The sequence below is a fragment of the Sphaerodactylus townsendi genome, linkage group LG12 (assembly GCF_021028975.2).
Source record: "Sphaerodactylus townsendi isolate TG3544 linkage group LG12, MPM_Stown_v2.3, whole genome shotgun sequence".
Lineage (NCBI taxonomy): Eukaryota > Metazoa > Chordata > Lepidosauria > Squamata > Sphaerodactylidae > Sphaerodactylus > Sphaerodactylus townsendi.
The window spans coordinates 41,768,845-41,794,792 of NC_059436.1; the positions used below are offsets into that span (position 1 = coordinate 41,768,845).

Sequence of the window (25,948 nt, forward strand, 5' to 3'; positions counted from 1 at the left end):
AACAAAGTCGATACCCCTTCAAAGCTTCGAAGGGGGGAAGCATCGAAATGACCACCCTCATCTCATCCAATCCAATCACGAAGGCCACTTTTTTGCTGGCATGCGCATAGAATGGGAGGAAGTACGTGGTGGAGCCAGAAAGTGCATGCTAACTAAACTGTAAAAAAACTGTAAAAAAAAAAGAAGGCAGCTCCGTTTCCTGTCGTAACACAAGCACCAATCACGATCGAGGAGTGAAACAGGCACCAAGATGATCCCGCCCACTTAGCTCGGTTCCAGGGGGCCAACTCAGTTGCTGTGGGGACAGCCTGGAATCGCCCTCCACTGAAGAGAACCGAGTCGACCTTAGCTCCCTTCTGTAGTGGGGAAAGCCCCAAAGTCTATTTTCTCCTCTGAACCTTTGTTGAACATCACACCAGAACTCATTTGCAAGTACAATACACTCTCTGGTGATCTTGATTCCTAGTTCCTTGGGACCTCACCATCACTCTTAGAAGTAATGGCCACACCTGCAGCTTCTCGTTGTACACTGAGATTGCTGAAAAGCTTGTGTGGTCCAATGTGAACAACTAATGAAATTTATCAACAACTAATGAAATTTATCAAAACAGGACTGAACTGGCAGCCTGCAAGAATTACTTCATGAACTGCTTTGGATGAGATTAAAGGATTGCAAGACTGCTAAACTGCTCCAAACAGAATAAAAAACTGTGACACATCACAAGTGTTTTCCAGGACTCTAGCCACAAAAATTCAGTAAAGAAAGACTTTCATGACTACCATCCTAAGGAATAATTCACAAAGGATGGAACACGTGGCGACAACTCACTTCCAACCAATCACCACATGTTCCATCAGGGCCCGAGATCCCAGTACCCAGCCAGCTCTCAGCCCTTCAAGAAAGGACAAGCAGGGCCCAGCAAAGCAGCAGCAAGGCCCCTGCACCAGCCCCCCACCTGGCCCAGCACCAATCCAGCCAGTACCCCAATCCTCCCCCCACAACCAACCAGGGATCAGTGGGGCAGTGGTGGCAAGGGGCCCTCCTGCCTACCCTGAAAGCAGTCAGTCTAGTTTCACACCTGGCCAATACATCAGCCACCCTCCCCCAAACCCAGGAGGAAGCAGGATCCAGTGGGGTAGAGGCAGCAAGGCACTCTCTTGCCTGCCCAGCCAGCAGCCCAGCCAGCCCTCCACTCACCCTCCCTTCCCCAACCCAGGAGCTGGAGGGCTGGTCTACCAGCAATTGAACGTAACGGATAGACCTGGCCTCTCTGGAGATTTGAAGAATTGGAATATTGAAACAGTCCAATTAACTTCTAAAATTTGGGGGCAGAGGTTGCAGGAGAGTGACTCTATTTCTGTCACCCCACACCTTCTATAAGCTAAGTGAGTCATCCCGGATTCTGAATGGATGGAAGGCCTTGCGATGCTACGAATAAAAGGCAGGCTTTGCAGAATATATGATCCCATTTGACCTTGGTCAAGTATTTGGCAGCGAGCTGACAATATGTGACCCTTAAGTGACCCACATCCCAGCTCCACATGAAGAAAATAAACAGAGCTATGCAAGCTGCATCATTTCTTATTTCTGGCTGTCTAAAATGTGCTGAAGTCAATAAGAGACATATAACGGACGGCCTCCTTGTAGTAGACACAGGAACAAATTATTATCCTCACAGGAAAGGAAGGCCATAATGGATGAGGACTTTCAAAGATGTCGAGACTAAGCAAAATGGATTATAGTCCAGTTGCGAAGGGCACATTGGCTGTAACGTCTAGTCTTGGTATCATTCGTCTTTCTCAGCTGACGTATTTCTCTCCTTCTGAGTTCCAGAAGTTTCTTAGGGAGGAAATCCAGAGCTGAGTTGGGAAATCAGTTGAACAGAAGGCAAAGAACATGTCAGGGATGATCTCCTGTCAGCGCAAAGTTCTCTAGAGGCTGCTGCTCACAGTTTATCAGATTGGGTGCTGATTTTCCATTCTATCTTGTGAAGTTCTTTTTTTCCCCACCTCTCTCATTGGAGATGTTGCATTGTGAGGATCTGATGCTCCCATGCCAGAAACATATTTCCAGCCTCCATTTTGTTTTGTTTTTATTATCACTATGGGTAAGGCTCAGTGGTGGGATCCAAAAATTTTAGTAACAGGTTCCCTCACCAGCCCCCCTCTCCTCAGCAAAGGGGGCAGAGGCATACCTAGGCAAACCTGAGCCCTGGGCAAAACCTGAGTTGGATGCCCCCCCTCATGGGCAGCCACCCCATTACGCCCCCCCCCCCCCAATTTTTTGCACCAGGTCATTTCTAAATCATCATCACATTATAGAAAATGCCCCAACTCACAAATCTGAACACAGCAATGGTGAAACACACAGGTTCTTTGATAGAGACTGGTGAGATAAAAGGTACGAAAGGCTAAAAATCAATGAATTGCAGTACCTGAAAGGGATTAACCCAGTTCAGGGAGTTACATTATTAGTCACAATTTCTATATGGAACCTTCATGTTCAAAGGCAGTATGCTTCTCGAGGAGGCGAGGGCATGGAGATGGAAAAGCGGACCCAATTAGTAACCCCCTCTCGGCACACACAAATAATTAGTAACCCACTCTCGGGAACTGGTGAGAACCTGCTGGATCCCACCTCTGGTAAGGCTAAGCAAATATCCCTTGTTCCATTATGCTATGGCACCATGGTCTTCTCTTCCTTGAAAATTCTGTAAGGCAATCTACGTATGGTTGCATCAACACTTCTTTTTGAGTACTGTTTCATCAATGCACAGGGCCATGCACTTAGAAAGCCTCTTGATGCAGTCATATGGATACATATAGGGACCATTATAGGATTTTTTGCAGTGTTTTGTCCTGTGCATGGGAGAGTCAGCATGGTGTGGTGGTTAAGAGCAGGTAGACTCTAATCTGGAGAACCAGGTTTAATTCCGCACTCCTATATATGAGCAGTAGACTCTTATCTGGTGAACTAGACTTATTTCCCCATTCTTACATTCCTGCTAGGTGCCCTTGGGCTAGTCACAGTTCTTTGGAACTCTCTCAGCCTCACCTACCTCACAAATTGTCTGTTGTGGGGAGAGGAAGGGAAGGAGCTGTAAGCCTATTTGAGACTCCTTACAAGAGAGAAAAGAAGGGAATAAATCCAAACTCTTCTTCATGTTCTGCATTAATAATATAGCTGGAGGGATGCAAACGAACTAGAAGAACTAAACTCTACAGTAATCTGGGCATTCTCCAATTCCAGAATTCATTTTAGAAGTTCTACTAGTTAAACGATAATTTGGGAGGAGTGCAAAGCAATGCAGACTGATCTTTCTGAATTATAAAGACATGAGATGAGGGCAATCCTCTACTTACAAAATAGTAACCACATAGTAATCACATATAGTAAGTCACACACAAACAATTCAAACCAGAAGTTTGAACCAAACAAGCACTGTTTCAAGAGGAATGGAAGTTCTGTTGGCAGGAGGCCTATTTTTGCCAATTTCCTAAGCCACTGTAGATTGCTGTTACACCCTGGCACTCCCCTAACATCCCAGGAGCAGAACTGTGGGTGGTTCAAAGGACTCTGAGCAAATGAGGGATGGGGAACGCAGGAAATCCCAATCCATGATCTCTGCTCCACTTGCAGAATTTTGGATCTAACCCAGGGTTAACAGCTGTAAAGTCCATAAAAGTAGGAGAATTGACCAAAAAATAAATAATACAATTGTTTGTTTCCAAAAGTCTAGTGGAATATGTTTCAGAGACGAGGCCAGGGAAGAAGATAAACACAGCTTCTTTTTTTTGCCAAATATTGGAAAGTGCAACTCAGCCCAGACAAAGAGGAATCATCAAAAAGGATTTGTCACTGGTTGTGAAGCTGACAACTCTCTAGGGAGCTCCTATGAGATACCAGCAATTAGAAAAATTTTGATCTTTGGCTGTGGCACATTTCAAACAGCCTTAGCTGTGCTAAAATGAACCTAGATTGGCTATATTTGTTTTTAGAGTTTTTTTCCCCCTTTTGCATTCTTGTATGTTGATTAACAGTGTGCAGAATGTTAATGTCAGAGCCCAGGGGACTAACGTTCTAATTCCAAGTCAACTGTGGATACCCACTGGGTAACCTTCAGCTATTTATTCTCACTCAGCTTGCCTACTTCACACAGTGATCGTGTAGATAAATAGGGAAACAACAACCATGTATATGACTCTGGCTCATTCCGCACATGCAGAATAATGCACTTTCAAACTGATTTCAGTGCCCTTTGAAGCTGTGCGGAATAGCAATTTCCACTTGCAAACAGTTGTGACAGTGGTTTGAAAATGCATTATTTTGCGTGTGCGGAAGGGGCCTCTGAGTTACTCAGTGTGGGACCTGGGTAGAGCATCTGCTTGGCATGCAGAGGTTTCAGAGGGTTCAGGCTTGCCAGTTTTCCCCTCTGGTCCCCTTTCCCCCCTTGGCTACTTCCCTGCTGCTGTTCAACTAGTCAGTTGCAGGGGGGGGGGGGGGCGGGTTTGCAGAAAATGAAGGAAACATCAGCAGTATTTACAATGGGCTGACATCATTCTAAACGTGCCCACAAGTGATGACAGCAACACAAATGGCCCTTTCCTCACAAACCTTTAAAAATGTTTTGAGGCAAGAAATAAAAAAGGTTTCCTCCATGGAGTTCCATGCTGTTTGTACCCCAAAACATTTTATGTTCGAAACATTTTAAATGAACCCCCTTTTCAAATGATTATCTGGTTGAACAGTTTTGAAAATGGCCCCTTCCGCACACACAGAATAATGCGTTTTCAAACCACTTTCACAACTGTTTGCAAGTGGATTTTGCTATTCCGCACAGCTTCAAAGAGCACTGAAAGCAGTTTGAAAGTGCATTATTCTGCATGTGCGGAATGAGCCAAAATGTCTTCAGTTGCTGTGCGATCTATTGACTGGGTTTCCCACGCTTCTCTGCTTTCCTGAACTTCTTCCTCAGTGCTATTACCTGAGCTCACTCAGCTCCCCTTTGCCTGTTCATTTCCAGCACTTCTTTGTTTGCGCTTTTATGCGTGAGGGGGCACTCTTCGAAGCATTGAGTTCACAAGGAGTATGGAAGGCAGCACAAGGATGTGAAGCAATGAAGCATGGATTCAGCAAAGTCTGATTCACACATAGGAAGGACAGGATTGGTAGTAAAACTTGTTAAAGTCATGGTTTTAATCCACCAGTCTCTTATGGAATTTGGATGACAGGCTGCAATATTTTACAAGCACAGATAGGCTACACAGTAGTAAGTTCCCTTCTAAGGCCTCAAGCAAGCAATCCAAGGCCCCTTCCTCACATGCAAAATAATGCGTTTTCAAACCACTTTCACAACTGTTTGCAAGTGGATTTTGCTATTCCGCACAGCTTCAAAGAGCACTGAAAGCAGTTTGAAAGTGCATTATTCTGCATGTGCGGAAGGAGCCCAAGACAAGCTATCCACCTTCAACTCTTTCCTGGCTCAACTGCTTATTGAAAAGGTCCTGAGGGGTGGGGAGGGGAAGGGACAGTCTGACTTTACACATACCTGTGGTCAGAGATCCAGAAGCAGGTTCGCTTTCTTCAAATCCTTTGACAGAGATGATGCTGACCGTGTACTCGACGCCCGGAGTCAGTTTCACCAGCTTGGTTCTACTCTTGCTTCCATCGACAGTTACAACACTGGGGGTTCCTGGAATCAATAATGATTTTGATGAGGTTTTGTCAATGCTCACACCATAAAAGAGGATTTGTCACTGTGGAGAAAGCTCAAAACTAATGGGCTGATGAAATCAACATTCTTGGCTGAAGTCTCTACAAAACAGCTGCAGATTTTTTCAACAGAGATGAAGTTTGCAAATATGGTGTTCCAAGTGCAGTAAAAAATGTTACCTGGCATCCTTGAGGAACTAGGGTTGTAAGTTAACTAAATGTCCTGGTTAATCAACTGGAGGCCCACTGCCCACTCATCTACATTCTGAGAGCAAGTGGAGAACAGAAGGCTGGTAGTCTACTGAGTACCTGACCATGGGTACCATCTGCTGATCAGAATGTATCATTCCACCATCCCTTGCTCTGCAGCAGGGAGGTAATTTAATGTCCTATCTCTTAAAATCCCAGCTCACCTCACTGTCAACTGATGGCAATGGGGCAGGAAACAAGAAATCCTTGCAGTGGTATCCTGACCATTAGCTCTGCCTGCAAGCTGGCAGCAGTCATAGCTGGGACTCAGGGCTGGCTCCTCCACTTCCTGCTCTTCTCTGACAGCAGATAGTGGTGTCCAACATGCCAGCACATCGATTGACGGCATGACAGTTCACTGAGTGCCAGATAACACCCCTTTTACTGTACATTTCCCCCTGCTCTCACTCCGTCAAGAAACTTTGCTATGACACTCTTACTCAGTTTTCAGTCTCAAGATGTGTTTCTGCAGAAAATGTCTTAGGGAAAAACAAACACTATTCAGTGTTTCCAAATTAAAACAGTTTGAGGGAAAATAAAACTTCTTCCAAACATTTTGAGGAAAAAGCTGTGCAGAATTCCAGCGTGAAACATTTTATATTTCAGCCTCAAAACGTTTTATTTGTGTTGTGTGGAATGGGCCACTGTTCTGCAGTAGCTAAGGCGACATGTTGTCAACCCTTGCATGGTAGTTCCAAAGTAATAGTGTGGAAATGTATGCCTGCTAAAATATTATGCAGCAATATAGAGATCTGGGGGTGGGGGTGGGGGGGTGGGGGGAAGTGCCATTGTTTATGGAAGCTGGAATTACTGGTCAAAATACAATTTAAGTGGAAGTGGATTTGCCTTTTGCTAGAAATAGACAGAACTCTGATGAGGCTACATCCACTCAAAAAGGATTCTTTGTTTCCCTGTGGATGTTGCATGGATGCTAAGGCATTCGCGCTAGCAATGGAACTTCTACACAGGAGTTTTGTGCATGCTTTCCTCCACCAATCACCATTTTCCCTACATTTTTTTTCCCCTGCCACATCACCGGATGGCTTTTTCAGTCTTTTTTTTTTTAAAAAAAGTAGCACTTCTTAAAGCGCTATAGCATTATGTTGCCAGGATCTTCTAGTATTTCAGTTCCCACTTCGCTTTAAAAATGTAAGTCTCTAACCCTGTCCCATTTCCACAACAAAAAGGGCTAGAGATGTGCTAAAAAATAAAATGAAATGAAAGCTTGCAATTCAGAGGAACTAAGTAGATCATGGCAATCAAGAGTTACAATGTTATAACACCACTGAAAGCTAGGAATTGCTGATTCTTATTAAAAAAAAATCTAAGCCCTCTAGTGGCATAGGGAGAAAACTGCAGTTTTTGGCATGGGGGTAAGGAAGAAAAATTGACCTGATATGGGCGGGACATTTACAAATACACATTCTTTTTCTCATGGTGTGTAACGGCACTTTGACTGCACTCTTTCCCCCAAAGATCATATCAAGGTTTGGGAAGGATCAGAGCAAAGCATGAAAGAGCCCAGAAAGTGAATAATTAGAGGGCAACATTGTATGGATGCTCCTCTCCCCCCCCAAAAAACCCCTGTTCCAGGTTGGACGGCAATCTGTGGTATAACTTTTTATGTGAAAGCAAAATGACTGACACTATCAGATATACTAGGTTCAGGAATATGAAGTGAAATAGAAGACACAACTATCATCATTGGAGACTTCCGCTCATTTGATATGTGGCTGCCAGGATACTGTTGTTGTTGTTGTTGTTGTTGTTGTTGTTGTTGTTGTTGTTGTTGTTGTTGTTAATTAAATTTAGTATACCGCCCTATCCCCGAAGGGCTCAGGAATTGCATCACACCAGTGCTGAAAAATGTGCATATGCTGCCCATTTGAGTCTGAGCAAAGTTAAAAGTGCTGGTTTTTTTAACCCTTAAAGCCCTAAATGGCTTGCTGTTCAGGTACTTGAAAGTCCATTTTCCTTTCTATTATCCAGGTCACCACCTAAAAGCTTCTTCTCAGCCCCTCCCCTCTGTGTCTCCCACATTCAGAGGTGAGAAGTGCGGCAACCAGAGACAGGTTCCCCCCCCCCCCCCCACTTGTGGCAGTTCACCTGTAGAATGCCTTTTCTCTTCAGGCCTGCCTGGAGCCTGCACTGCTTTCTTTCAGGCATCAGGGCAAAATATTTCTGTATACCCAGGGTTTTAACTAAAGGGCTAATCTTTGTAAGAAGCAGCACCAACACAATAATAATAAAAGTTTTGATTTAAACCCCACTTTTCTCTCCTGTAAGGAGACTTAAGCCAGCTTACAAACTCCTTCCCTTCCTTTCCCCACAACAGAGAGTTCTGAAGGAACTGTGACTAGCACAAGGTCATCCAGCAGGAATGCAGGAGCGAGGAACAAATCTGGTTCTCCAAATTAGAGTCCACCTGCCCTTAACTACACCACACTGGTAATTATCCCTTTGCATGTTTTTGGTTTTAGTCTTCAAAATTGTCTAAGACCAATTTTAAACTGTTTTATATTGTTTTATGCTCTACTGAGTTTTGTATAATTTTTAAAGCATTTTATGATTTTATTGTGTTTTGCTTTGAATGTCACCTCAGGTAGATTCCCTGGAGAGGCCAGCATAGGTGTTTTTTTCAAATAAATGAACAGCTAGGTAGGTAGGTAGGTCTAGGTAGGTAGGTAGGTAGGTGGGTGGATGGATGCATGGATGGATGCATGGATGGATGCATGGATGCATGGATGGATGCATGGATAGATGCCTTTCTCATAACTACCCATTCTGACTTATTTCCCCCCTGCCCCTCTCTCTCACCTCCTGTAATTGGGACGTAGGAAATCCGGAAGCTATCCACACGTGTTCTTGGGGCAGTCCAGCTGACGACAGTGGAGTTTTCAGTGATATCTGAGAAAGTGATGTCTCTGGGAGCTCCCATCGCTAGCCAAAAGAGAAGCACATGGACACAGACAAGGAGAAGGCGTTAAGATGCCACTGTTTCATCATCCACGCTTGGTTGGGGGTGGGGGGAGAGAAAAGACTCAGATTTCCAGTGCATGAGCTGAAACTACAATAAATATTTAGTCCAGTGTTACGACTGAAATGGAAAGTTTGATACTTTAAAGGCTTTTGTGGCAAGCTCAGAACAATTCCCTGTAGGGCTGAGGATTAGATTGTGTCAACAATCTTGTAGTCACATCCAACTCCGCACACAAACAAAAGCAGCTCAAAAGAATTCTATTGTTTGCATCCTAAGATATCCTCTCCCACCAGAGCATAAACACTGCAAATGCCAAAATGTAGTATTCATATGTTACACTACATCTCCTCATTTCAGAGAGTTACCGGGTGCAGATGCACTAGTGCAGCTGATGAGATCTTGTCTGTTTCTGAAGAGGGCACCAATTTTCAAATAAAGGAATGCACAAGTGGAGAAGTATCCTCCATTGAAATGAATGAGGAAGCAGTTCCTGTTGGAAGAGCTCCTTCCATTCGCTGGAGTTCTGGAGCCCCTCATTGGATCAAAATGTGCATATTTATGCTACACTATTGGGGAACCCTAGATGATTCTTCCAAATTTCCATGGCACGTTCTCCTTTTGAAACATGGCAGTTCATATATCTTCAGCAAGAGACCTTCCATCCCTCACTGCCCCTTCCTGCCACTACTAAGCAGGAGAAAAATGGAGGGATGAGGAAATGCAACCATTGGCATCATTGGGCAGTGATTACTTCTGGGGTGACCAGGAGTGTTGTGTTTGTGACACCACAGATGCCATAGTATTCAGACAAAACTCTTCGGTTAAAGGCACCGCCTGTGTGCACGAGTCTCCCACTGGTTACCAACATCATGTTGGCAACTCTACTACACTCACAGGGTCAAGAACCAGCAGGACTCTGGAGAAGTGGCATCAAAATGTCTGAAATAAATCCATCTGCAATCCTGCAACTTTCGCAATTTGCAGGGTTCATTTTGGAGTAGAGTAGAGCACTGTGGAAACATTCTAAAATGCTTGAAACCATGTATCTATAACTAACTAGATCCAATACAATATAACATTTCATGGGCTTTCAATTAACTCCCCCTCAAAAAAAGTCTTTGGCCCCTTCCACACACGCAAAATGATGTGTTTTCAAACCACTTTCACAACTGTTTTCAAGTGGATTTTGCTATTCCGCACAGCTTCAAAGAGCACTGAAAGCAGTTTGAAAGTGCATTATTCTGCATGTGCGGAATGAGCCTCTGAGATCCAAGAGGAAATGGAATTTAGACCAAGGGATGCAAAAATGTCCTCCTGTCATATCAACAGCAGCAGAAACTCCATTAATGGTTGGGGATGATATTTGCATGCCTCCACTCTAGTATTGGTTGCTGCTACTGGCTCCCAGCCCAGCCCTCTGAACTCCCTTTTCCCCATCATGCCTACACAAACAGCAGACACAACACTGCTTTTTCACATGACCTAGAACCCTCTATTTCCTCTCACTTTCCCTTTCAGCAGAGAGCCACATGGCAGATACACAGTGGTGTATCTAGGGTGGGAAAAGCCAGGGTGAGTGCTCCGGGCATTACTGCCTGGGGATGCTGCTGTGCCTCTTCCTCCAGGCTGTGCCTCACCAGCCTCTGCCTCCCATTGCCACTCAGACAGCTAGTCTACCTGCTGTTAAGAAGAACTGGTCGACCTGGTCTGTGGCAACCAGGTCTACCCCCATTGCTTTCAACCATGGCTAGACCAGCTCTTTGCAATGGAAAGCAATGGATAGACCTTGCGGATGGAGAGCTGGTCTGCCGAAGTGGGGAAAACCTATCAGATTTTTTGGGAGAGAGGCAATTTCAGTGGTTGGCCTGGGGGTCATCTTCTGTAGTTACACTTCTACAGTTACAGCACAGCTCAGCCAAGATCAGACCTACAAAAGGTGGAATTGCATATGGCAGCAGGCTACCAGGCACCATTTTTAAGCTCTGCATACCTTCCTGTAATTGTAACAGAGGGAGTGTCCATGTGGACACTTTATTCACAGCCACTCTGAGGACAACACTTTGAGCAGGATTCAAACAGGTGGGCTTTTGATCTTGTAGAAAGGGAAGCGCCCCAGCAGTGCCACGCCCAGGATGAGACCAATAACCTGTGGCCTTTAACACAGAAGCTTCCTGCTTTCTGCAAAGGGAAACGTTCCCATGTGGAAGCAGCCACAGACAGAGAGCTCTTTGAAAGCAATTCAAAATGCTTCTGTCTGCCACCTCCCTTGTTCATTGTTTCTGGTCTTGTATTTATTTAAGGAGTCGTATAACAAGCAGCGAGATTATCATCCACTTCAAATAAATATGTGTGTGGCTGTTTCTACATTATACAAGCCGCCTTCGTATTCTTGCCCAGGCCTCCTTGCATACCTAACAGAGGTGCTCAAACCACAGGCAAGTCGAAGCCAACCCATGTCTAGTATTTCTTTTAAGCTACCTTTTTGACATCGTCTGAAGCTCAATTTGGCACATTGAACGGTTAGGAAAAACAGAAGAGATTTCCAACACCCAGAGATAAGCCTGGCACTTCGAAGTTTATATTCAGTGTCGCAATCCTAAATGGCCTTTCTTTAAACAGTTACAATCAAAACAACTCTGATTTTAAAATGCTACAAAAATAAACAGCCCGCACACGGGAGGTCCATTAGCAAAGGACCAGAAGCAAACCACATTAAAAGCTTCTATGGAGATGTGCCAGTTGCAACTTCAAGCAAACTGAGCGGGGGCGGGGGCGGGGGGGTGTTGGCTGACTGGCTGGCTTCAGATGCCTTGCAAAATTTCAAATTCAGATTGGACTATTTTTTTTAAAGCTGGCTGCTTTTTAATGGGCTACTTTTTTAAAAAATAAAAAGTTAATCTATCTGCTAAATTGTTTCTAAGGCTCCTTCCGCACATGCAGAATAATGCACTTTCAAACTGCTTTCAGTGCTTTTTGAAGCTGTGCGGAATAGCAAAATCCACTTGCAAACAGTTGTGAAAGTGGTTTGAAAATGCGTTATTTTGCGTGTGCGGAAGGGGCCTATATCCAAACAACAGAAGTCGACAAATACTTTTCCATCAGGCTGAACCACATTGCCGCTGAGTAATTAACAAGCTTTTGAATCCTTCAGACCTTTTTTTATCAGGCTGGTAAAGAATTCTGAGGCACTGAGGAGTTCACCACGGCTTTGTGACATTTGGTTAACTGGAAGCTTTAAAAGGTGCAAAAGTGAGAATCGTGTATTTAGTTAGCACCATTAAATTAAAACAGGGATCTTCTGGTGAAAACATTCTACCACTTGTCTGAGCAAAGTCTGAGGATTTCTTCCAGCCCAATAACTTGACCTCCAACTTAAGATTGCCAATTACGCTATCAAAATCATCTCTATATGATAAAAAAAGAGGAGCATTTGACCAGGTGAGCAGTTTGAAGGCATTTCGTGGAAGGCCAAATGGTACCTTTCAGGAGCCAGATTTTCCCCCAGGTCCTCCATCTGGATTCCAACTTCAAATGAACATGCTTTAAAAAAATACCTGATCTATGTTTTGTGGAAATATTTGGCTCAGGTGTGCATATAAATATTAACTCTGCAAAGTGCTATTGTTCCCTTTCAGCTTATTTTCAGTTAGAATCATAGAATCATAGGCCCTTTCCGCACGGGCCAAAAACGCCGTCTCCAGGGAGCCGTTCGCACAGGCGGCGCTGCTGAAATGCAGCAGCGCCGATCTGGCTCCCCTTCCCTTCCCCCAGGGCGGCATCAGGCCACCCTCAAAAACACCCCTTTGAACTGCAGGTTTTTGAGTAAACAGCATGTTCCCGGCGGTGCGGTGCGAATGGCACCGCCAGGAACACGCTGTTTACCCCGTCCCTCTCCCACTTACCTCGTCGCTGTCGTCGCCCTGCTGGCCTCCTAAGACCCTCCCTCGCTGTCCTCCGACCCCTGGAGATTGGAGGGCAGCGTGGGTGGGGCTTAGGAGGCCAGCAGGGCGACGACGGCGACGCGGTAAGTGGGAGAGGGACGGGGAAGAGGCAGCTCCGCTCTCCTGCGCCGGCCTCTGCGGGGGCCGCTCGCACGCTTGCGTGCGAACGGCCCCCACCCTTCCACCAGCAGAATTCCTGCTGGTGTGAGGGCGCCCGGAGGCCCGTGCGGAAAGGGCCATAGAGTTGGAAGAGACCATAAGGGCCATCAAGTCCAACTTCCTGCAATGCAGGAACACACAATCAAAGCACTCCTGACATATGTTCATCCAGCCCCTGTTGGTGATGACCTGCATAATATGCCCTTGAGGCAAGTTTACCACCTCAGCAAAGAACAGGTTGGAGAAGAAATATATAATCCCACTATCTACCTTTATGAGTCCCAGGGACTATGGGTGATATGCCAACCAACATTTACAACTTGTACTCCCTGGATTACTTTAAAGGAATTAATTCGAAGCAAAAGGATATGACCACCTGATAATGGAGTTATTTTGTCCATTTTTTGGACATCGGTTTAATGTGATTCCTTAAAAACGACAACACTATTGCCCATCAGGATTGTAAACTGAGCCAGTAAGCCATATTTAATGTCATTAAGTGGGGTGATAGCTCCATCACTCTATTCCCTAGCTTGGCTTTCAGGCACGCTATGCTACAGATCAGCCTTCAAACACAACATGGATATTAAAATCTGTTTAATACTCTGTTTCACATAAAGATATTAATTTGGTCAGTTGAGGTGCAGTTGTTGAGAAAATTGTATGCTTCCTCTTTAGAATATAGTCCCAAACAAATATGAGAATTATCATTCATTTTTATACACTGTCTTGGTCAAAACCATTATTTTGTGTATTATTGAACATGATACTTTGATATTTATCCCAAAATTTAATTAAACTTTCAAATGTGGGGGGGGAGGGGAGAGCAAGTCTAGGTAGGCACTAGGATCTAGGCCAGTGGTTCTCAACCTTCCTAGTGCCGTGACCCTTTAATACAGTTCCTCATGTTGTGGTGACCCCCAACCCTAACATTTGTCCATTTTACAGATGGAGAAAACTGATGCAGAGAGTCTTAGGCGACCCCTGTGAAAGGGTCGTTCGACTCCCAAAGGGGTCGCGACCCACAGGTTGAGAACCACTGATCTAGGCGGAGCATTTTACAACAAAGAAGTTCTGGCTTGCTTTGTATACAACCTACTAACATCTTTAATTGAAACAGAGTATAGATAGGGAGTCCACTTTTAAAAAATCCAAACACCAACAGTCTGCCTCAAGTGAAGAATGAGGAATTCAAGGACAGGAACGTAAGCACGCTCCATTCCTTGACATGGTTGAAAGAAATCTGAGAGCCAATGAAGGATCTTTGGGGTAGTACAAATTGTTAGGGTTGTACATGAATTGTTAGTAGTAACTAGAACACCACCCACTGGGATAATCTGTTGCACAAATCTCATAAAGAGCTGTGCATGAGCACTTGCTCCTTTTGGTAGAACCTGCACACCAGAACATTTCCCAGCAGGCTTTGCTCCAGATTATGTGGAGAGACACGAGAAAGACAAATGTACACATATGCATGCAACTGTGCATGAGAATTCATTCCTTTCAAGGCAGCCTGTGCAGGAGAAATTCTACCCATGAATTGAGCTCCAGATTTTTCAGTGAACAGAAAAAATGAAAGGCATTTACAAACATACACATGTAGCTCTTGCAAGATGGCGTCTCTTTGTGGGTTGTGCTCCAAACGTTCCAGTGGATGGAAATGTGAAAGACAGCACACACAAACACACAGATGTTTGCATGCATGTGGGTGACTCATGCTTTTGTGTTTGTTTTTGAGAAAATACCTGTTGTAGCCATTGCATTTATGGGCTGGGAACGCTGTCCACTGGTAACTCCATAGAGTTCTATGTCATATTCGGTGCCTTCCTTCAGCCCTGTTATATCTTGGGTGCGTTCATGACCTGGGATAATTAGTTCCAGAGGGTTTACACGCCTATTGGCATCCCTGATTTTAAGAACAAAACTGTCAAATGCGCCTTCATCAGCTGTCCAAGACAGACGGAAACCATCTGGGGTCGCATCCGAAACCAGAAGGTTGTCAACTTCGGGTTCTGCTTCTGAAATTGGAGGGGAAAAAAGCAGGAGGGAAAAAAAGGAAAGCTTTTAATTTCCCCTTTTAAAAAGAAGAAACAAAACTCCCAGGAGTCTGTCGCAAATCAGGTTAGAGTATGGTGTGAATTTCCAGCCACAAGTTCAGAGAGGAGGAGACAGTCGGCCTGTGATCCAAAAGAGGGGGAGAAATGCTTTCAGAGATTAAGAGCAAGATGCATTCCCGACCATAGATGTGGGTGTAATCGTTGTTCAAGGACCCCAAAACAGTGCTGATGAATAATACACCACTTTTGCCCCTGTCATGCAATATGAAACATGCTGGTAGTAACCCTGATGTTCATTGGTTCTCTGCCTTCCATCGGAATCACCTCTCCTTTTGCCTGGCCTTTCAGTCAACCATAAAAAAAACACCCCCTACAGTGCATAATCCACATGTTGGCTTTTCCTAACACTGAAAAATCGATGACAACTGTATGCACTTTTTCCCTCACCCCCTAAACAGCTGAACAGCAAATGGTAAAATCTCTAAAACCCAAATTAAGGCAGGCACTCACAGAGCTACCCAACAGCTTTGCCAACTCATGGGCAACCCCACTGTGATTCAAAGGACGGCGTGGTAGCCAACTCACTCAAAACTGCATGAAAGATTCTGTCCACCAGGCCATTCCTTTGCTGGATAATATGGAAGTTCAGGAACTGACAACCAGGACTGAGAAACTGGGTACACTTTGGAGGAAAACTTTGGTATGAGGAAAAAGAAAATGGCATGAAAGTATAGCCGATTTGATCAGTGTGGAATCAAAATTGAATGAGGATTTTTATGTGGATTCACAAAGATGAAATACCCAAATTCACCCTTAGCTTGGATCCAGCAAGGTCATCCTTGAGTTCTTATAGATAGAAGGACCTTCTTAATCTTGCATCAGTATTTCTGCATGAAGATTTGATAAGATGGACTTTCATTTTACCCAGTTAAACTGTTGCATTTATTCACCAAGACTAGAACGCACAGAAGAAAGTAAACCCTATAGTTGTGTGTGGATGGACTGACAAATATACAGTAATAGACTGAAGAACTTACACTGAAAACTGAACCTGATATCATGGGCCCATAAAGGACTAATTAAAATCATGGTGGACAACCATGCTTGGATTGCCATATCAGCCAATATGGTCTGACCAGATATTCTTTTCCGTTAGAAGATTCTGAACCTCAGATTAGTGACGTTTTATAGAATTATGTAACAGTGTTAGAAATGAACAACATGGAAACTTTAATTGTCCTCCATTCTTCATTTGGCACTCCTTTTCCCCCAATAGTGACCAGGTCTGGTTCTGATCATTTGGTTCAATGCATCACTACTCCATACTAGACAATATTTATTTTAGTTTAAGGTTGCAGAAAGGTCCAATGTTGTTGCAGTTGTTGATAGACAAGGAAGACAAGAACCTGGCTGAACATGAACCCCACTTTGTAAAGATTTGTGACAATGCAAGATAGCTTTGCTGGGGTGTGTGTGTGTGAAATCCAAAAACAGAAATGAAGGTTCAACTCTTGTGAAGAGAAGATGAGTTGGATAAAGGTGAGAGTCTATTGGAGGGGCGATTATTAAAAAGTACTCTGAAGTCTTTGATGATTCCTCCTCTATGGACTAAGCTTTGTGACTGACCTGATTCCTTTCTAAGAATCACCAATAAGTCCCTCAAATTGAGAAAAATGGATGTCAGTGTGGTTCGGTGGATCAAATGTTGGATTTGGGATGTTGGCTACCTCAGCTCAAGTCCTTGCTCAAACATGAAACCCAGGTGGCGTTATCTCTTCCCGTTGTTCTCAGCTTAATCTACTTGAGAAAGTAATTAGAGATGTTTTGTGTCATTGAGTAGTCTGGTTGCATCTATCGCTCAAGCATTATTGAGGCTAAACAGTTCTGGGCCTGGCCCATTTTTAAACTAGATACTACAGGAGCAGCAGTGGCGTAGGAGGTTAAGAGCTCGTGTATCTAATCTGGAGGAACCGGGTTTGATTCCCAGCTCTGCCGCCTGAGCTGTGGAGGCTTATCTGGGGAATTCAAATTAGCCTGTACACTCCCACACACGCCAGCTGGGTGACCTTGGGCTAGTCACAGCTTCTCAGAGCTCTCTCAGCCCCACCTACCTAACAGGGTGCTTGTTGTGAGGGGGGAAGGGCAAGGAGATTGTAAGCCCCTTTGAGTCTCCTGCAGGAGAGAAAGGGGGGATATAAATCCAAACTCTTCTTCTTCTACTTTGAAAAGGCTAATAGGGAAACAAATAGGAATACACAAATTTAACCAATTTAATTTCAGACACTTTTGTGTTTGACTTGTATTTAATTCTAGTTTAACTAGGTGAATTTCTAAACATTAATTCTGGCATTAGATTTTGTTCCATTTCCCAAAGCTAATCATTCCTTCAATTCATCTGTATTTCCCCACTGGTCTACTGACCCATATGTGTACACTGATAAAACACCACACCAAAGCACACTTGTACATGACTGGATTGAGATTTTGGGGTATACAGTAATTTACTAATGATCATACACCCTTCAGAGCACTGGAAAAACACCACACCCAAGAAACCTGATGCAGCTATATGCACAGTAACATCAAAATTCCCTTTCTGCAGTGTTTTATCAAGGTCAATGTATACATTGATAAGGAAGCTAGGAGGAGACCCAAATGAATGGAAGGAATTAAAATCCATACGTAGGGATCTGTGTAACATTTTGAATTGTTTTTAAAATGGAACAATGGCTCATTTTCACTTTGGCCGTTTCCGCACGGCCTGTTTATGGCGCCCTGGGAATGGTAAAAACGCCGTTCCCAGGGAGCCATTTACTGCAAGCCGAGGCTCCCCTCCCCCAGAGTGATCAAAGCACGCTGAAAAAATAACCCCTTTAAAGGTTGTTTTCCCTCAACAGCGTGTTCCGGCCCGGCCTTATGATCGCGAACAGCACCGCCCGGGGTGCAGCTCATTTCCCGATCCAACTCACCTTGTCCCCATGCGATACGGCCTGCTGGCCGTGAAGAATTCCAGCCCACGCCAGTCCTCCGACCCTGGAGGTGGGAGGGGCAGCGTGTGGCCGAGGCTCGGCGATAACAGGCGACGGCAACAGGGTAAGGTGAAATCCCGAGAGATGGGAGGAGCTGCTCCATCGCGGGCCGCCTGCTGCCTGCGGCCTGCTGACCAGAGGCCATCCGCGTAACTTGCGATCTGACGGCCTCCGCATATCCCGCGGCAGAATTCTTGCCCGGCGTGGAAGCCGCCTGAGAGCGATGCAGAAAGCGGCATAGAAAATCATATAATTTGAAGCTCCCGAATCCAGGGAGAATTTTGGAAGCCTTCCTAGGTGTAATAAATGAGGACTAAGAAAACCAAGATATATATTGGTGCCTAACCTTTGAGACAAAATAATAAAGGCATTTGAATTCATGATGATCTGCCACTTCTCTCGTTTTGGTCCTCTGAGAGACAGGAAATAAACATCAAGGAAATGGTAGGATGGAATCACGTTAGTTGATGCATCAGGAGCCAGTGATGATGGAAGCCATGGTTGTTTGGCAAAGGAAGGACATGAAAGTTTTTTCCAGAGGAGAGAAGAGAAGGAGGAGAAAGGACTTCCTAGTTGCATTCAAAATACCTGTTAGAACAACAACACTCAACGGCTGAGTTTGGCGACCAAAGGCAAAGCCATAAAGGACAACCTCATAGCCAATGCCGGTAATAAGGCCTCTAAGGGTCAGTTGGTGCTGAGTTCCTGAAAGGAGGAATTCCTGGGGGTCCAGCAGTTTGCCAGAATCCACCACGATTACTAGAAAGCTGTCAAAGGCATTCTCTGAGGCCGTCCAGGACACTGTAAACCCATATGGATTAATTCCTGAGACAGTGAGGTTTTCCAGTGGCGGAAGGGCCTCTAAAAGAAGGGAAAGGTTCGAGAAACATAACATTCTGAGTTAGACACGGCTGCATGCTCAACCCATTATAAATCATAGGTCTCCAGAAAAGCACCAGCAATTTTTATACGACTAAGGGCACCGGTGAGTCTTCCAGATATCATGCATAAAGTTTGGGACTGATTTATATATGGTGGATTTAGCTTAGAGGATGGGCACTTGCTTTGCATGCAAATGGTCCTGAGTTCCATTCTTGCAAAGTCTGTTGGAGACCCTAGATTGCTGCTGCTACTTGGGAGAGGCAATACTGAGCCAGGCGGCCTAGAACTGACTTACTAGAACAGCGGTTCTCAACCTGTGGGTCGCGACCCCTTTGGGGGTCCAACGACCCTTCACAGAGGTCATCTAAGATCATCAGAAAACACATATTTCCTATGGTCTTAGGAACCAAGACACAAATAATTTTATGGTTGGGGGTCACCACAACATGAGAAACTGTATTAAAGGGTCGCGGCATTAGAAAGGTTGAGAACCACTGCACTAGAAGACAACTTTGTACGTTCACAAATGTATATCACTTAAATCTCATTGGCATCTACAATGTGTTAACTGCTCAAGTTGCTCACAGCTGTACCATGTGGTTTAGTTTACAACAGCTGAGTAAACAATGATTTGAACAATACTAACTTTCCTTGATGTTTTCACATGTACATGCTTCACTCACAATTACACTGCATCATGGCTATTGTAGTCTGCAGAAACAGCAGAATGTGTCAATACAATGTAATTGTCAGAGAAGCTAGTTTATAATGAGTTTATACAGCTGGCTGCTGATTGCAATACAATGCAGCTTTTTAATGCCATTGATAGACAAGAGACCAAAGCGGTGGCTTGCTGTTGCCTTCCTGTATATTGCAGTCTTTCTGAAATATGTCTTAGCCAAATCCAGCAAGAACCCCTATCAGGAATGTTTGCAGAAGCCCCGATAAAATGAATGGGAGTTAGCAGCAGTGGCATAATGGTTAAGAGCAGGTGTACTCTAATCTATACGAAACGGGTTTGATCCCCTGCTCTGCCGCTTGAGCTATGGAGGCTTATCTGGGGAATTAAGATTAGCCTGTACATTCCCAACACATGCCAGCTGGGTAACCCTGGGCTAGTCACAGCTTCTCAGAGCTCTCTCAGCCCCACCTACCTCACAGGGTGTTTGTTGTGAGGGGGGAAGGGAGTTTGTAAGCCCCTTTGAGTCTCCTGCAGGAGAGAAAGTGGGATATAAATCCAACTCTTTTACTCTTCTTCACAACAGGCCTTGCTCAAAATTAGGTGCCTTCATTGAGTTATGATAGATATGGCAACCATCTTGCCATACCTCTCATGTTGGATTAAAATGAGCATTTTGGATGCTGTAATTACAGACGACCTATTGTCCAACTGGAGTTGAACTGTTAAAAAAATAGTGACATGCCTAACGACTTTTATATGATAGCTCTCAGCTTTGCTGGCTTTGGACAGCAAATGTGCTGGCAAATGTTCAGGGATCGTTTGGCATGTTCTTTCAAACAGCGCTCAGAAACAAGATTTAAAAGCCGCGAAGACTTTTAAATGGATACCTGCGATCACCAAAGAGATGAGGGGCTCAGACGGGCCCTCTCCCATGGTTGTGCCCTGAATGTTAATGTCATAGCCAGGATAATCTAGCAAGCCTGAAACACCAGTGTCGCCAGCCTCCTCTGATACTGTGAGCTTCTGCGGTTTGCGGTCTGAATCGGAATCTCTATCATTTACCGCCAACCTGACAAAAGGTTCATCTCTCGTGGTCCAGGAGAGGTTGAAGCTGTTGGAGTTAGCATTTGTGAGTGTGAGCATGCGCAGCTGTGACTCGGCCTCTGAAGGAAAGGGAACACAAGTGGAAAGACAAACGTTACTTGCGGTGTACCGTACGCCAGAGAATAAGGGAGATCTCTGAAACATGAAGCAAAAACAACCCTGCCGGCCACACATTGGCCTGCTGCTGCCAATCACATGATGATCATCATAAATCAATTCATCTTTATCTTCAAGATGTGTTTTTATACATAGACCCATGCACCGCATTCTAGCATCCACAAGACAGGGTGCTTGGTGGATGGATGCAATTCTCATGCATGATGCATGGGTGTGTGAAGTAACCCTGAGTGCCCCCAATTAAGGATCCATGCTGGCACTGTCTGCATGCTGTCAGCAAATGACAGGCAGTACTAGCATGGTTTCACAATGCTGAAGACCCTTGTGAAATGGAACAAGAACTCCAAAGCCTCTGAAGATAATGGAATTCACAGTAGAAAGGGGATAGATATGGTGTCACCAGAACACTGCAGGAGATGAAAGGAAAGTTTTCTTTGTGCTTGGGCTTCATTTGACCATTGTCAAAGCATGCTTTTGCATTCAGGTCAGGCATAGTCTTTGGAGCTCAAAGGCTCCTGCATGCAACGCAAATTGAGAATACCGAACCATGCCAAAATAAGTTGGATCTCAGTTTCTCAGAGATGCCAGCTGCTGGCAAAAAATGCTCTGACATCCAACAGAACGTATATCAACAATCGCAGCAAACACTACCAGCCACGGCAGAAGAGAAACTGAACCTCAAGAAAGAGATGGGCTTTGTTTTGTTTCAGCTACGAATTCAGCATCATAATGAATCATCATATATGCTGAGAGGCCAAGAGGAAAAGGCTTTTGACATCATTGAAAGTTGCCATCCATGCAGCGTGTCCTCTGTTTGTTTGATATCTCACTGTATTAAAACAGAAGGTAGTGAAGGATCTAGACCCTATGGCAGATGATGGGATCTTTGCCACTAGAGAGAAAGCAAGATAGCATGCGAGACCTTTTTCTGGAAAGCCAAGTCATGGAGTCACCTGATCTCACAATGAAAAAAAAATCAGGCAATGAAAGTTGAAGAGGGGTGGAATGATGGACACTGAAGATCAAATGCAAGTGATATTCCAGAAAGATGGCAGTCAAAGTACATATACATGTACACACATATAAGCATGTACCCAAGCACATGTCTATATATACACACAAAGAATGAAAAGAATGTGATGGAGATAAAAGGGTGTGTGTATATATAAAAGAACCAATCAAGGTTCTGGTCACTCAACACCCTTAATTTGGGGACATGTTCATGGCCCTCCCTCAAAAGTTCACTGAAATTCCAAGAAATGATCTCTCTCAACTTTCCAAAAGAAGACAGGAAGAAATTTTTCTGTGGGATTTTGCTCAGAACTAAAGGCATCACAGAATAAAAAGTAAGCATTAGAGATGATGTACCTGTGGTAGCCAGAGTTGTCAAGGCCTGGCTACTTTGCCCATCAACTAGGCCGTGAAGACAGAGGGTATAACTAGAATTCGACCTTAGATTGGTGAGAACAAAGCTTCGTTGGCTGCCCGGTATTGTGTGCCGCTGGGAGTCCAGAGGCTGGTGTTTGGTGTTGCTAACATCTAAGAGAAAATGGTCAAAGGCCATATCCTGTGCTTCCCATGTGAGAGACACGCTGTCAGATGTAGTATTTGACACTGTGAGTTTGCTAAGGAGAGGTGCAGCTACTACAAGGAGAAAAACAAGGGGAAACATGTTATACCTTGGAAATCTTTGACTCCTTTCTTTGCCACACCCCTCCCACCTTCTGACTGGGTTGTAAAGGCTCAGGGATCTCCATTTCTACTTTTATTTGGTGAAGGGAACTTCAACTCTTGAAAGCTTATTTCTTAGAAATCTTGTTAGTCCGCTCTTCTGCTGCAAACAAACATAGCTACCCGCCTGTTAGTTGCCTATGTGTGTCCAAGTGCTTTCCCTGTGTCTAGCCAAAATGGCAGAAATACCAGGTGATGTTCCAATAACTTCATACATTCATTTTTGGCACTTGCAGGATATTCCCTTGATGACCTGTCCACCAAGCAATGTCTCTTGCTTGTTCATTTCAACCAATCTAGTTATAGTGTTTAAATCCTTCCTTAAAGGATCCACCCACCAATTAACATCTCCTGTACAAGGTCCTTTTCTCCACCCTATTCAGTTGTCCCCCTCCAGTACAGTATCTTCCCCCATATCAGTACTATAGTTCTGAATAGTTTTTGATAGGGTTTTGTTAATTTTGATTAACATTTTGATTGATTGCTATAGTTTTTCTGCTTTGTTTTTGTGAACTGCTGTTGCAAAATAGTATAGAAATCTTGCGCTGGATCTAATAACCTCTTTTCACTAAGCAAAGACTCTTCCTGTAGGGGAAGGAATCTTCCTCCTTTGTGGAAAATATTCCCTGCACACAGCAAAGCAACATGTCAGGAAGGAGCAGAGGCAGAGCGAGGGGGAACTGCCCCTGGGCACGTGTGCACCCTGTGCCCCTGCCACGCCCTTGCGCACCCCCGCCCAACAATGCCCCCAGAATGCCCAGGAATGCCACCATGTCCCAGCCACGCCCCTGCCAGGCACGCGCCCAGGGCGTCGCGCCCCTGCCCCATTGGTGCTATGCCATGGGGAAGGAGAGATCTAGATCATTCTTCCTTGACATGTGCAGACAAACTTTTGCGAGTATAAATATTCCAAAAAGCGAATCCTTCCCCACAGTCTAAAACATACAGCCCAGATGTAAGATGACTATCACAGGAAAATGAGGGTTTTCAAACTTCCAGTCTCCATCTAGGCAAAAATATTCCAGCTGATGAAGAAATCAGCCTATTCTTTCAACATTTTTCTCTTCTAGGGATGGTCTTCATCAGATGGCAAGGGAGGGGGCAAAGGATAAAGCAATGAATGAGGATAAGCAAAACCCTGAAAAGAAGAACTGTTAATGACCAAGATATGATCCTGTACCTGTAGTCGCTGAAATGCTTATTGCCTGAGTACGGAAGCCCCGTGTGACACCATAGAGGTAGACAATAAAATCAGTGTTGGGGGATAGCCCTGAGATGTGAGTTGTCCTTAAACGACCTGAGATATTGTATTCCATGGGTTCCAGCAACCTGTTGGAATCAATCAGTTCAATGGTAAACTCCTCGAAGGCTCCTTCAGTGGCTGTCCAGGAAAGGTTGAAGCTCTTGGGGGTAAGGCCGGAAACAGTTAGATTGCTGACTTCCGGTTGTGTTGCTAAGGAGGGAAAACAACATTTAATGTTTTTTTTTAAAGTGAGAGTTCAAGACCTGTCAACTTTCTGTGGAACTTCAAGTTACTGGTTTGCCAAGAAAGAGTCAAGCAGCTATAGAGAGGAAAAAACAGCCAGAGTAGAAAGTTGGAAAAAAATGATAATATCATCCATATGGTCACCATGCATGAAAGCAGAATGAAGTAAAGCAGCATAGAAAGACCTTGAGCCCCATCCAAAGGGGGGAAGAATCTGTTCTTGGAGGGGCGATCCCACTGGCTTGTGGCCGCTGCCCCTCGGTGCTGGAATGCAGCACTGGATACTGTGCCGGTGTCCCAGGGCCCCTGCTGAATTGGGGGCATGACCAGTGGAGGAGCTCCCTCCTGGCCTTTGCTAGCATTATGCTGGCATCCTGTGCTTCAAACTTAAGCTGTCCTTTCAGGTGGTGTTAGTCCATTGGGACCCATAGAAGCTCCTCAATGGTGGGGAGGCTGTTTGACTTTTCCAGCCTCCCCACACCATTGGGAAGCCTCTTTAGGGGCAACAACTGGGCACAGCTGTGGTGCCATGGCCAGGGGCTCAGTTTGTAGGTAAGGCTGAAAATATTGAATCAGCATCAGTTGGAAACTTTTTAGCTATATGCTTTGCTCTTAGATTGGTGACTTGAACTGAACTGTTTTTCAAGTTTGTGAAGGCTTCATTGTGTCCCCCCAACCCACACACACACCTCTCATAAATTCCAGCGATGTAGTGGAATTAGACTGTTGTTGCAAAAATAACAAGAATCATGGTACCTTGATGACTAAAAGCATATGACTGCATAATGCAGTGGCCTCTACCTCATGAAACATATGCCTCAGTACTTTGTTTTTGATACTATAGATCCATGGTGGCAAACCTTTGGCACTCCAGATGTTATGGACTACAATTCCCATCAGCCCCTGCCAATTGGCCATGCTGGCAGGGACTGATGGGAATTGTAGTCCATAACATCTGGAGTGCCAAAGGTTTGCCACCACTGCTATAGATGGATATCCTAAACTGAATTAACTCTGACTAGGAGAGAGATTACACTGATACCTGAGCTGATTTGGATATCCCGGGGATTACTGGAACACTCCGAATGCCTGCTCTCCAGTGGTGGGATTCAAATAATTTAACAACCGGTTCCGGTGGTGGGATTGAAATAATTTAACAATGGGTTGTTTACAAGCACCATTTTAACAACCGGTTCTGCCGAAGTGGTGTGAACCTGCTGAATCCCACCACTGCTGCTCTCCCATAAAGCTATGCAGAGGTGATCCATTTCCTCAGTGTATCAACAAATGGAAATGACTCTCTAGCTCATTTGTCAAGGAAGAACAGCTATCGTTTTGTTGGTCTTCTAGAAGAAGAGGAAGAGGAGCTTGGATTTACACCCTACTTTTCTCAACCGTAAGGAGTCTCAAAGAGCAGGACATAGCTCAAGGCTGGAAGATTTTGTCACTAGCAATTAATCCAGTGTAATCCCATGTGGCAAGCTAGGATTCTACAGCTTCACTACGAATCCATCAGAATGAGAATTTTCCTTTCCTGTGGACCGACTGATGAATGCATCAAGAAGGAAATGGTACAGTAGTGAAGTGGTAGAGTGACTTACACTACTTCAGGATACAGCTGAGAGGACCCATTCTGCCATCTCTAAATTGTAACACCTCACTGGGGTGGAGCGGTGGAATCTTGGGGGAGCACTGAGCCAAACAATGCTCTGTCACCTCAGCATAGCCTCCCTAGCCCTTCCTCATGCTGGGGTGGCAGATTCCAGGCAGAGGATTCCTCTGCCCAGACTCAGTTACCCCAGTACAGCCTTCACAAGG

At 44.7% G+C, this 25,948-nt stretch overlaps 1 protein-coding gene across 5 annotated transcripts in view; it reads right to left on the reverse strand.

Moving 5' to 3' along the window:
- The window catches only part of TNC (tenascin C), a 94,714-nt gene that overhangs the window by 15,651 nt on the left and 53,115 nt on the right, over positions 1 to 25,948 (reverse strand). For 2 of the 5 annotated variants that reach the window (XM_048512547.1, XM_048512546.1), the window contains 7 exons: positions 23,825 to 24,097; positions 22,282 to 22,557; positions 20,580 to 20,855; positions 18,717 to 18,989; positions 14,788 to 15,060; positions 8,780 to 8,902; positions 5,550 to 5,693 (listed from right to left, as the gene is read on the reverse strand). In XM_048512547.1, the coding sequence (XP_048368504.1) occupies positions 5,550 to 5,693; positions 8,780 to 8,902; positions 14,788 to 15,060; positions 18,717 to 18,989; positions 20,580 to 20,855; positions 22,282 to 22,557; positions 23,825 to 24,097 (1,638 nt within the window). The remainder of the gene's footprint in view (positions 1 to 5,549; positions 5,694 to 8,779; positions 8,903 to 14,787; positions 15,061 to 18,716; positions 18,990 to 20,579; positions 20,856 to 22,281; positions 22,558 to 23,824; positions 24,098 to 25,948) is intronic. The other 3 variants (XM_048512549.1, XM_048512548.1, XM_048512550.1) reach the window with 2 other exon arrangements.